Genomic DNA, 12,879 nt, shown 5'->3' on the forward strand with positions numbered 1-12,879 from the left:
GCCGCGATGAAACCGCGGCTCCCGTGCCCGGCTCCGCCTGTCCCGGGACTGGCGCGCTCCTCCCGCTCCGGCCCCGCGCTTTCAGCGCACTCTGTGCGGTCTGGGGCAGCACCGCTCGGTGTGAGGCTGCCGGTCCCTGGCCATAACCCATCGCGATAAACCGTCACGATAAACCTGCTGTTCCCCTGCCCGGAATTCGGCAGCCGCGAGGGGGGCGGTGGGCGTGCTCCTTGCAGCCCAGTCCCGCAGCTTTAGTTCAGTTTGTGCGGTCTGGGGCAGCACCGTTTGGTGTGGGGCTGCCGGGCTGTGGCGATAAACCCATCGCGATAAACTCGCGGTTCCCCTGCCCGTGCTCCAGCTGTGCCAGGTTGTGCGGCGGACGCGCTGTTTCCAGCCCGGTCCTGCTGCTTTAGCACGGTTTGTGCGGTTTGGGGCAGCAGCGCTCGCTGTGAGGCTGCCGGGATGTGACCATAACCCATCCCCACAACCCGATCGCGACATCCCGATCGCGACAGTGCCGCGCTTCCCCTGCCCGGGCGCGCTCCTTCCACCCGGGAGCCGCGCGGGGGGCGGAGCGCGGCCTCGCCATTCAACCAATCGCGGCGCGAGATGCAAATGAGATGTCCTTATGTGGCCTGGGCCCCGCCCCGCGCACCGCCCGTGTCACCATTGATGGCGCGGCGGGAAGGGCCGGGCGGGACCGGCCGCGCTCCGGCTCCGCTGCCGCCTCGCCTCTGCAACTTACCCCACAGCTCGTGGCTTTTCCCCCTTCCTTCCTTCCTTCCTTCTTCCTGAATTAAGCAGCGATCAATCCTTCTCCCCGTTGTCTGTTTGAGGAACAGGTGATCCTCGTTAGCGGCGATCGGTTTCTGAATGCGGCTCCCTCGTCTGCGTGTGAAGGATGATTATACCAGGCGAGACTGAATCAGCGTAACTTTTACTTGGCAAGAGGAAAAACTTTCTTCCCCGTTTGAAGGTGTTAAAAACACGAAGCGTTAAAAAGCAGAAGAAGTTGGTTTTAAAGCTGAACTTCACTTTCCTGGGATTTGTGTGTCAAATTCAAAGGCTGCGTCGTTTTGTTTTTCTTTTTTTTTCCTTCTCCCTTATCTCCCAAAAGGAAACTGTTGCTAGTTTGCATAGACTTTTTAAATGTTTGGAATTCAAGATACTTTAGGAAGAGGACCAATTCTGAAAGATAAATCTCTAGGTTCTGAGATGGATTCCGTCAGATCCTGGGTCAGAAACGTTGGGGTTGTGGATGCAAACGTAGCAGCACAAAGGTAACCGTGACTACTTCTCTCCCACCTTTCCCCTGCTGCCTTTTTTTTTTTTTTAAGCAAATCTTTTCATTATGCCCCGTTGTTAGCATTTGATATTAATTTTTTTTTCCTCTCTGTCCCCCTCCCGGTCTCCTCCAGTCAGCGAAAAGTGAAGGTTGGAGCTAGAGCTAGGCAGCAGCGCTCCAAAACCGGAGAGCATCAGGAGTCCCAACACCCAGTGCGGGGCTCAGATGACAGCGAGACGGGATCACTCTTTTATTTTCTGCCCCAGGAAGATGTGTGGGGCTCTGGATTTGTTGTTCCCAGCGATCCACTTGTCCCTGCTTGCTGGGCCAGACAGCCGAACAGAAGGGGGCCAAGTTAGAATTAACTTAAATGCGGATGTCAAACCCGAACTCCCCCAGCCCATCTTGTTTTGCTTAATTCACGGTGGGCATGGCCGAAATCGTCACCCGTGGTTTCCGGGCAGGCAGGGCAGGGTCTGAGGGAGCAGGGGAGGCCACAGGCACACCGGATCCCCGCGGGCATCCCGCAACCTGCGGCCATCCCGTGCCTGCCCGCCTGGAGCACCTGCCCGAGCGTCCGAGAGCTCTCTGCTGAGCTGAAATGGCTCTGAACATCCCGAAATTGGGGCCTGGCTGTTCGCTTTCTACTTGTTTGGGCGGGTTATCACCATTTACGCCCCATTTTTATTTTCTCTTCCCAGCCAAGTCGGTACAGGACAGTTATCCCAGTCTCTTCCCGTTAGGGGTAAGATGACTAAAACTCTTTGGGGTAAATTTTTTCCCCCTTGCTCTCTGGATAACTTAAAAAAAAAAAAAAGTTAAAAAAGAAAGTAGTAGCATCGGGCAAGGCTAATTTGGGAACCCCGGGAGCAAGCAGGATTTTATTTAGTATTAGAGACAAGGTGAAAGGCGTGAAACAGCAGAGGGGACTTCAGATGAAGCAGATGTTTTAGAAATAGTACATCCATGCCCCCACCCACGGCCTGATCTGGCAGCAAGGTTTTCCAAGCACCATGGGAGGAGTTATCAGAGTTTTATGAATGTCGATAGAGGGTTTAATAAATACGGTTGAGGGGGAAGAGGTTTATCCTTGAGGAAACTGAAAGTAAAAGGAAACAGCTCCTGACAAGGCTCCAATTCACGGCAGCGGTGGAAGTGCAGCCGCGTTGTGCTGCCTGCTGGCATCGTCAGGTTTTTCTCCCAGATGTTCCTAACAAACCAATAAATCCCAATTTTTACATGCAGAATGAGAGGAATCCCCAAGCTAGGTGCAGTTGTGGCGGATGTGGTGAGTTCACACCGTACCTCATTGGCAAGGAAAACACAGGGAAACATCTGTAGTGCTCTGAAAGAGTCAAATACTTTTGCCAGTGCTGTGGATCTATTTTGGGGACTAAAACCCAAAGCTGTCCAACTCCTAACTAGTCTCACACATAGACTTAATCTGTCTATTAAGTAATTTGGAGGTGCTCATACTCACCTATTTTCTTCTCAGGAAGTAGAAATTGGCTTTAGGGAGAGGGAACTGCAACTAATTTCACAAAGAAATAAAGCTGCAGTCAGGGATATCGTGGGTAAACAGAAGCATTTGAATCTTTCGAAGCCGGGAAATGCGTGGGAAACATCACAACGTTTTCTGCAGTCAGTGACAAGATTTTCTCAAGGGCTGGTTAACCCGAGACTAAATTCTTTCAGTTTAAATCAGAGATTCAATTCACAGGAATCAGTTCAAGTCAGTGACTAAAGTCAAACTTCGCTGCCAGGGGAAGTGGCTGCTCTGCTCGAAAGTCGTTGTCTCTGACCAAAACGGAGGTGTCCCCGAGTTGACATCCTGCCTGTAGGAAAGATTTTTAGGGTCGCTCGTTTTTTCCTCCAGGAAAAGGGACCAGGACCAGGATGTGCAAAGAACACTTCCAGACCCTCTGACGCGTTACAGCACTTCCCACCCTGCCGCATTCCAGCAAGGAGCGGTGACAGACAGGGAAATAAGTGGAGGAAGGAAAACACTCGCTGCCTTTAGCACTAACCCCTCTCTGTAAATCAGCCTGTCCTGGGGTATGCAGGGAGCGGGGCCACGCCGAAATTCGGGTTCCGGCGCCCGCGGCCCCGGCTGCAGCCCGGCGCTCGCAGGGACAGACCGAGCGCGCTCTGCCTTTGCTGTTGTTGTTTTGCCGTTACTGCTGCACAACCTGGTAATGTCTTTGTCTCTCCCCCCTCACCCCATCCCGTGTGTTTCCTCCACAGCGGAGTAGCTTTGTCCAGAGCCCACTTTGAAAAGCAGCCACCCTCCAACTTGAGGAAATCCAATTTCTTTCACTTTGTTCTGGCTCTCTACGACAGACAGGGGCAGCCCGTGGAAATAGAGAGGACAGCTTTTGTGGACTTTGTAGAAAATGATAAAGTAAGGCTCCTTACTCTTCTTCTTCTTCCTCTTTTCCTCTCCAATTTTGATATTCTCCCCCCGCTGAGCTGCCAGCTTCTAATACCTGTTGTCCCTGAAAAATTATAACCATGGTTTGGTCAGGGTTCAGGTGCTGTGGTAGAGCTGTAACCCTGTGTGTGCTGCTGTGGTTAAAAACGGTTGGAAGCCTCTGCTCTGTATTGCGAATTTCATTCACCCACTAAAACTAAAATAAATAAAATTCATGGGGGATAAATGCACTTAACTTTTTTTTACCTACCACATCTGCCAGGTTTTATTAGTACCCAAACAGAAGTGGAATCTGACCTGTAAATATGTCAGATTATCATTGAATGTGGTTATATGTATTTCGTAAGGCTCCAAACTCAATGGCAGAACTTGAAAAGCATTTGGTTTTGGATTTTAATTCCATGTCTTGACCACTTCGCATTTTTTCAGTTATTTTCTTAGCCATGAACAAGATTTTTTTGAACTGTGAATCATAAATAATTATCTTACAGGAAATTACATTACAAAAGGACATAAGAAATATCCCTGTAACACAACCTTCAGGAAATAAATATCAATTTTGACTCAAAGTAACACTATTGAAAAGCAATGATCACAGTAAAATCAAAAGCCATTGTGTTTTCCTGGTGCCAATCTGCTATATATTAAATGATTTGAAATGCACAAATTCTTCTCGATGTATTCCCTCGAAAAAGTTGAGAGCATAATGGCAAATAAGTGAGGGAAAGAACTTCTTGAACTCCTACAGGAAAAGATGTCAGGAGTATTTTGTAGTTTGTCCTGGGTCACTTGGAAGGTTAATACATCCCAATCAGTGGATTCACCTCTTAGAATTTTAATCAACTTTGTTGTCACTTCCATCATGATTATCAGCTCTTGCATTTTAAACGTGCCAAGTGTAAGTTCTGGAAGGATTTTCCCCCCCCTTTTTTCAAATTCCCTTTCAGGAGCAAGGCAACGAGAAGACGAACAACGGCACACACTACAAACTCCAGCTCCTCTACAGCAACGGTGAGTGCCCTTCCCTGGCACCTCCTGGGGGCTGTGCAGTGAGGCAGGGTCTGGCTGTTGGTGCTGCGGCTTCCAAAATATACTGAAATTCCCTTGCATGAGGCCCCTTCAGTTCAGGCATGGGCCCAGGAGTTTACATGGGCTTGGGAAACAGAACTACCTGGGATGCCGAGGGTGTCTGATATGGCACTGACCGGGTTTGTTCTGCTGCTCTTAGGGCAAGATGCCTGTGGAATGTTATTTATCCCTGCTCTCCCTCACTCTAGGTGTCAGGACAGAACAGGATCTCTATGTGAGGCTCATTGATTCTGTCACCAAGCAGGTGAGCTGGGCTGATCTGTGCCAGGCTGTCCTGTCCCACCTCATCTTTCCTGTTTGCTCAACATTTTCTTGCATGTTTTTCCTTCTCTGTTTCATTTTGGTCTCTTGCTCAGCTGTATTGCAGGCCTATTTTGGAGAGTAATTGAAAATTGTGCTTTAAGTCTCTTTTTTCCCTCTGTGGACTGTTGGTTTTTATCTACTTTGTAGCAATATTTATGTAAAGCTGTTTTCCCTGCACATAAAGGGGAAGGTGTTTATTTGCAGGTGATGGTGAGCAGTGGTAAAATCCCTTCTCCTCACATCTGAATATTCTGAGGAATAAATAACCCCCGATGCTCCTGGCTTACCCCTTCTCTTAATTTTTGTAGCCTATAACTTACGAAGGCCAGAACAAGAACCCCGAGATGTGCAGAGTGTTGCTCACCCATGAAGTCATGTGCAGGTAAGATGATTTGATTAACGCATCATTTGTGAGCTTTGCTTCCCAAAATGCTGGAAGAGCCTCTCCAAGGAAATTTTAAGTAGAGAGATTTTGATTTTGTTGTTTGTTTATTTTGCTGCTGGCTCAGAGAGGGTCTTTGTGTAGGAAGACTTTCTCTTTATGTGGGTAATGCTTGCTTGAGTTCAAAACAGATATTTGGGGGAGGTTTCCTATTTTTTTTGCTATTAATTTTTCCTGCAGGAGATTCAGCAACCACAGCTGCACTATTTTTGTTTAAAGTAGGCCTTTGCATGTGTTGTTTAAATCAAGACTTTTATGTGCTTATTGCTCATAAAATTTCTGCTCACCTTATGAGAATGAGAAGTTTAGTTTATATATTTTTACCTGAAAAATGCAGGATGTTCTTAATGCAATTTCCTTTGGTGAAATATTTTCATTTTCTCAATTAAAGTGGCATCATTAATGTTCTTTAATTTTGGGCAGTTCTACCCCACAAGAAAAAACCCTCAAACCCTTCCTTTCACTAATATTTAGGGGCCTTCTACTTTTTAATTAAAACAAAAAAAGGACACTATTTTTAGCATTTAAATTTATAAATTAGAGGGTGAAATGACTTGAGGATGTTTTTAATAACTTTTGTATAAGTCTGAACTTACATGTACCTTATGTATGTATGTCGTGCTTCCATGGTAACTTATTACTTTTCCTGTTCTCGGGTAATTAAATTTTTTTTCAATACATATAATAATGCAAACAGTCAATGTTCTTGTATTAAAATGTGCTAAAATGTGCATAGAATGTTCATAAAACAAGAGGCAAAACCCATTCGTGACCTTTATTATACACAGTTTGTGATTTATTGTATCACTAGGAGAGGGTTAAGCTGGTGGACTCAGTGTTGCTTCTTTTAATGGCTCAGCTTGCTACCTGATTGTTATTTTGTAATTAAAGTAGCCTTTTAAGTTAATGTAGCAGTGAGAGAAACCTATTTGGACAGAATTTTTACCAAGGGGAAGTCTTAGTTTCAGTAATTAATTAGGTCAATAATTCCATTACTTTTTAATAGAATATGAACCAGGTATTCAGTATTAAACAAATGTATTGTTTCTCTGTTGTGTGTAGCTCTCCTTAATTAAGGAAATTAGCTTTTGACCAGTATTTTCATATTTATGCCCAAACACAATGTATATCACATATGAGGGTTGCGCTGGGTGGGCTTTACAAGGGTCTGGTGATGTAGTGGCAAAGATCAAAGGTGTATAAGGGACTTTCTGGCACGTTTAGAACTCATGTATATAATTATATATATATGTGTATATGCATCCATGCTGTTGAAATGTTTCACTATAACCAGTGAAAATTAGAGAAGAAAAGTCTGATTTCTCTTGCAATTGGGTTGTGGTTTGTGATAACATAAGAGCATTGAGCCCATTTCATGTCTTCACTCTCCCTGCACAGAGCGCAGTTCTGGTTTGGAAGTTCAAGTATTTCAGCACCTTCTCATCCAAATGGACGTGTTTGATCTAAAATTAATTTGGGCTTTCCCCCTGCTTCCTCTCCCTGCCTTTATGGTATCAAATGCTCTGCTCAGCTTTGATATTTCTGAGCTCCAGTGATGCTTGCAAACCTCCTCTGTGCTTGATTTAAGGTAGCGTTGCACAAATCTAAGCTATTATTCTGATTATTCTCAGCTCTGCTGCTTGATAGATTAACCAAGGAAGAATTACAACTCAGGAACGTCCTTCCCATGTAAAACACAGATTAGTGAAGGGAATCAAAAGCACTCTGTAACCTAATGAAGACATTTGATTTTAAATGTCGTGTTTTCCTGAAGTATCTCTGAGCAGGACGCTGTGTATTCTGAAGAGGCATTACACACATCACTTTGAATAATGCCAGGGGAATGGCTCCAACTCTAGTTAAACTTGACATTTTATTTTATTTCTTTTAAGTACAATAATCAAATCTTCCTCATTGTGTGCTGCTTAAGTGGCAGCATCAATTTTTAAAGCCTCTAGTTTAGTTTGCATTAGGAACAGTACATAAAATTTTAATGCACTGTACCCACTCTGCTGTCGAAATTGATGCCTACTGCTTCTGAAAAGGAAAACAAGAAGGTTCTGTCTGTGTTTCTGCTCCTCTTCCAATCCTCCCTAGTAGCAGGTAGGGTTTTTTAGGGGGCATTTTTCTGTACATAACCACACATGAAGATATTTTTTGCTGCGTGGAGACGAGCTCCTTGGAAAGTGCCCGTCTCTCCCTCAGACGGTGACAGATGCCTGCTTAGCAGGAAAGTTGTCTAAATATTGATACGGCTGCACCAATCTGTCACAGCCATTGAAAGTCCAGCTCTCAATAATTAGTGCTTTCAGGGCTTCCAGTGCGAGCCTCCATTTATAAATTTCCAATCTGAATTTTTTTCCCATTTGCTTCTTATGGCCTAATAGGAACAGTTCCTATTAGGTGACTTTGTGTGGAATAACACAGTCCTGAGGGCTGAGGGCTGGAAATCAAGGTAAAACACCTTCCTCTCCTGGAATAACTCCCCCCCCCCCCCCATCTTCTTCCTTTTCTTCCAATTATCCACTAAGAGGAAACTCGTTGTTATGCTGCTGCCAGCAACCCCCTACGCCCTCAATGCTCAGAGGGTTAAAAGGTATTATAATTCGAACAGAAGTAGTCTCAGGGTCTACAGCTGGCTAATAACAGAGTTGTATTGAGTGGAGTGAGCCCCACAGCTGTGACTTTCGCCACAAGGCTCAGACTAGACGGGAGCTCTAATCAGCTGGGCCAGGCGGCCACTGGGGCCCGCGTCTTTATCGGCCAGATGGTGTGAATTTAGACACTTTTGTTATGCAATTGCAGGGAGGAGTTGGGCAGAAGAAAACAAAACAAAGGCCGCCATGCTGTGAGCTTATTTGAGTTTGAAATTAGAGACAGATTTTTTTAATTTTTTTTTTTTTTGTGTTGGAGTGAGGGGAGGGAAGTTGAGGGATGAATTTTAAAACCATTTTAGTCAAGTGTGAGGAGGGGAAAGGATGGAAGCTTGGTCTTGGCATGGGGTTTCTGGGGTGCTCAGCTTGTAGGGCTGGGGTTGTCTCTGGGAACTTTCTGGGTTTGATTTTAGTTTTCCCTGGATCATTCTTAACATAAACCATCATTTTGACCATGTAGATCTCACTAGAGGAGAAAGTATAACAAAGAGATGTAGAAAATAATCTTAAGTCTTGATATTCTTGTCTTAAGCAAATGAGCCTCTCTAAAAGTGTGTTCCCAGCCCAACACTGCAGCAGAAATGTAATTGTTGGTGAAGTCATGCCAATAATTTGCTTGAAGAGAATATTGAAGGTTTGATCCTGGACCACCAGCGTTTGGGGGTTTTGGCTTGGACTGAAATTGGAACCAGTCAATTCTGTTACAGACAGCACTTCTGAAACCAACCAAGTGGAAATGTTATTGCTTGGATATGGGGTGAAACTCTTGGAAATGGGGATTTAAAGATTTAAGAGGTATGTTTGCTCTAATGTTGGGCTGAAACATCCTCAGTCCCACTCTGATTTACGTGCAAACAGTAATTCCTTCACTGGAAGTGGCTCTTCTCTCTCATCAAGATTTTTTTTCATATATTTGGGCTCAGAAAACACCATGGTCAAAGGGGAAAAAGTCTACCACTTACAAAGATCTTTCCTCAGCTGTGATAGGCATGTAGATATCAGTGAAATATTTGGAGAACTTCAGCTGCAAGCCACAGTTTTAGAGGGAAAAGATTTGAATATTACAAACATAAAGTTCAGAACTGCAATAATAGTGGAAATAGAAATAAAACAGGATGCAATTGCTTCTGAACCCAGCCACATTGTGCTCAGTGTCACATAATTCATCCTAAAATGCTCTGTCAAGAAGTGCCACCATCCCTGGAATCACTACAGAATTTTTTTTTTTTTTGCTTCAACATAATGGCCTGTAAAGCAGCAAAGATTTTATTCCAAATGTTATTTTCCATGTGTTGCTATACTGGACATGTCAAAGTACATCCCAAACTGATGTTCCTTTGAGAGGATTTTCTGCTTTTTTGGGGGGGTTATTATAATTTTCTCCTTTAGAAAGCATCTCCCATCTTGGCTCCTGGTATAAAAGTACTCCATTCTTTCTAAACTCTGATTAGGCAGTGAAATCCATAAACAAAGTGCTTAAAATAAAGTTGGGAGAGGGAGGGAGGGTGATGTTCTGTGCTGGTGTGAATTACCAGAGCTGCACTGAAGTCGATGGAGCCATGACAATTTACAGCAGCTACAGGGACTGCCCCAGGGATTTTTAAATATTTAGTGTATCCTTTTATTTTAAAAGGAGTAGCATCGATGAATAAGTGCAGGTTTGAGGCAAGGGGAATGTAGGAATGTTGAAACAGTTAGAGCTGTTATTCAAACAGATCTGCTCTTTCCAGCTCAGGTGGATGGGCAATTCCAGCCCCGGAGCAGGAACTTCCTGGAAACTGGAGGAAATGTCGGGATTTTTCATAGCTGAAAGAGGGTTTTTTTGTCTAAATGTTCATTTTAGGCATTTATAATTAAATATTAGGCATATCAAGAAAAAAATGCCCACTTTAATATTTTATTCTGCCTTTAATGAATTCGAGTATTTTATTTATTTCTTCTTTTAATATTTATTTATTTATTTACTTAAAAAAAGTCTTTATTTTATTCTGGTTGGAATTGCTCCCCAGTTGGAAAGCTCTGATACTCAGAGGGCCTGAGAATTTTGCAGATGCATTTGGCACCCCTGTACAAAAACCCACCAAAATTTCGTCATCCCATGTGTGTAAATTTGAACAGAAATCTCTGCAAAATATGGAAAATATCTTCTAGAAAGGCATCTGATCTGGTGGCTTTTGAGGGATGTGGGACTTCTGATAGAGACTTTTTAAACTTTTGGGTGCCTCCATCCTCCCTGTCCCATGCTGGCTTTGACTGGAACAAAAAACCTGAGCATGAAAACAGCTTAAATCTTCTCTGTTGCTTCAGATTATTAAAAGTGGGGATTTCAGAGCAAGGACTGTTTTTAAAGTCTGTTTAACTCCTGGTACTCAGCTACTGTGTGTGCAGGAGCATCATCCATGTCAGTGATTATATCAATGGAAATAATGAACTGTCTCTTGATTTTAAAATTTTTATTATTATTTATTATAATTAATATTACCACTGAATGTGTACAAATTAATACTTATTCTTAAGGGTTTATCACTGAAGCAATTGCAAAGGGATTTCAAAAGCCAACCTGAAAAACATCTCTTCAGATCCTTTGTAGGATCTAAATATGTTCAGTTTCTGGCTTTTCATGGAGTGCTGAAGTTTTCACTAACCATATAAAACTTTGATATTTAATAATAAAAAAAAATACAGTAATATAAAAAATATTATAGGAATATACCAAACGATTAGGTTGCTTATAGTCAGTTCTAACACCTTTTGATGGACTTTTAACCCCACATAACCCATTTGGTTCTGCCTGTAATGACATTATGACATTTGTTAATCACTTATTAGACCTTTATGAATATCACCTCAGTCTCAAGTGTGGCCGTATTGCTGTTCATTTTTGGCCGGGTAATTCAGAATAGATTACAGGGAGCTAAGTGCCAAACTCCAGCTGGAACCAGCCAGGACTTAGGCACCCAATTCCCTTAATTTTCCCTTCTGGAAAGCAGAATTTTTACCCTTCCAGGCATATATCGAGTGCTGAAGGTTTTCTGACAGACTTTGAGCTGGTTCTTTGCTCTCAACTGTCCCGGTGGTTCTTTAATTTTGCTTTTCTCTCCCTCTCCAGTCGGTGCTGTGAGAAGAAAAGCTGTGGCAACAGAAATGAGACTCCATCTGACCCCGTGATCATTGACAGGTAGGAGATGAATTCCCATTTTCCTGCAAAAGCATCCCAAAATTGTTGTTTTTCACTTTGAATCATCAGAGATTTTTTCTCACTGGTTATCTGTTGATGTCTCCCATTTGGGGACCTTAACAAAATTTATGTTTATTTTTTAAATGAAATTAATTTCTATTGTGACCAAATATTCCATGTGTGCACCTGGAACATTCTCTCCTCACCAGGGATGGGATCCAACTGGATTACTGAGACAGATAAAGCTTGGAGCAGCCTGGCAGCTTCACTAATGCTCTTTAACAAAAGAGAAACGTTTTTGTAGAAATGTGGGGAGAAAAGGAGGGGTAGAAAGGCAAAAATGCAACATTAAATCTGACAGGTTGGGATTGTGAGCAATTTTATGTAGAACAGCTTTGTGTATTACTCAGTTTCAGTTCCAGGTTTAGGTCCTTTTGCTAGTTTTTAGGTCAATAACATAAATGGGGAGAACAGCAGTTTGTTAAACCATGAAGCGGCACTGTAAAAATAATGTGTATTTGGGGGAGCTTAGAAAACTTCCTTGTGGAGCTCACTGGGTTGAAATCTGGAGTTCAGCAAGGCTCAGACAGGGAAAATAAAACCAGGCAGAGCTGCTTCAGAAAGGAGCACACATACAAGGGCTCCAGAAGGGGAACAGTAAATAAGGAAAGGACAGCAAGAAAATGTTTTCCCCCAGATTATTCTATAGTAACTGTTAAAGGGTTCCTTTTCCCTGAAGCAGATGCTACAAGAGAGCTGATGGTGGAGTGGATTGATTTTAGAGCCAGTTTTTATGCCTATCTGTGTCTGGCCTGCTCTATCTCCTCCCTAATAAGCTTTATTTGTCACAGTATTTCTGGTGGACTTGTTTTGGCATTAGAGCAGTAAAGCTGGTTTGAATAAAGATCTGCAATAATTTCCTTTTTTTTAATCTCAGAGTTAATCTAATTCATTTTGGAACTCTGATGAGGTTGTCCTTCTACCTTTACCCTATAGTTTTGCCTTTTAATTCTTTGCTCACAAGCTGTGGCTGGGGCCAGAGCAATCCAGAGCAATGAAATGGGCTCTTTGGGGAGCAGAAGTCCTGGATGTGCCATCTTGACCTTTCCTATGAAATTTCGAGCTTATTTTTGGCTGTGTTCATGCTTGGTATGAATGTGCATTTGGGAACTTTCCAGCCTGAAGTCTGAATTTTCTGGGAAGCAGCTCAGGATGGAAGGCCCTGGATTTGCCCCAGGATTGAGACCTTGACAGGGACAGTTCCTACCCCAGCTGAATTTGTAATCCTGAGCCAGCTGCTTATCCTCATACAAAGTGAAGATTCTGATGCCTCCTGGGGGGCTTTGGGATCTGCTGATGTAAAATGAAATGGAAACTATGAGAAAGGACAGGGTTTTTCTTTCTAACAACTGGGTGTAAAATGTGCATCACAAATCACCTGTTGTGCTCAGTGAGTCCCAAGCTTTTCTACTTTGCTCTAAGACTTCTCCTAATTTT

General features: G+C 43.3%; 1 protein-coding gene across 2 annotated transcripts in view; it reads left to right on the forward strand.

The window, feature by feature from the left end:
• The first annotated feature begins 673 nt into the window (after positions 1-673).
• The window catches only part of EBF2 (EBF transcription factor 2), a 126,234-nt gene continuing 114,028 nt past the window's right edge, over positions 674-12,879 (forward strand). For both annotated transcript variants that reach the window (XM_030964056.1, XM_030964055.1), the window contains exons 1-6: positions 674-1,280; positions 3,530-3,686; positions 4,664-4,727; positions 4,994-5,049; positions 5,417-5,490; positions 11,314-11,382. In XM_030964056.1, the coding sequence (XP_030819916.1) occupies positions 1,150-1,280; positions 3,530-3,686; positions 4,664-4,727; positions 4,994-5,049; positions 5,417-5,490; positions 11,314-11,382 (551 nt within the window). In that variant the 5' untranslated portion in view covers positions 674-1,149. The remainder of the gene's footprint in view (positions 1,281-3,529; positions 3,687-4,663; positions 4,728-4,993; positions 5,050-5,416; positions 5,491-11,313; positions 11,383-12,879) is intronic.

This window comes from Camarhynchus parvulus, chromosome 22 (assembly GCF_901933205.1).
Source record: "Camarhynchus parvulus chromosome 22, STF_HiC, whole genome shotgun sequence".
Classification (NCBI taxonomy): Eukaryota; Metazoa; Chordata; class Aves; order Passeriformes; family Thraupidae; genus Camarhynchus; species Camarhynchus parvulus.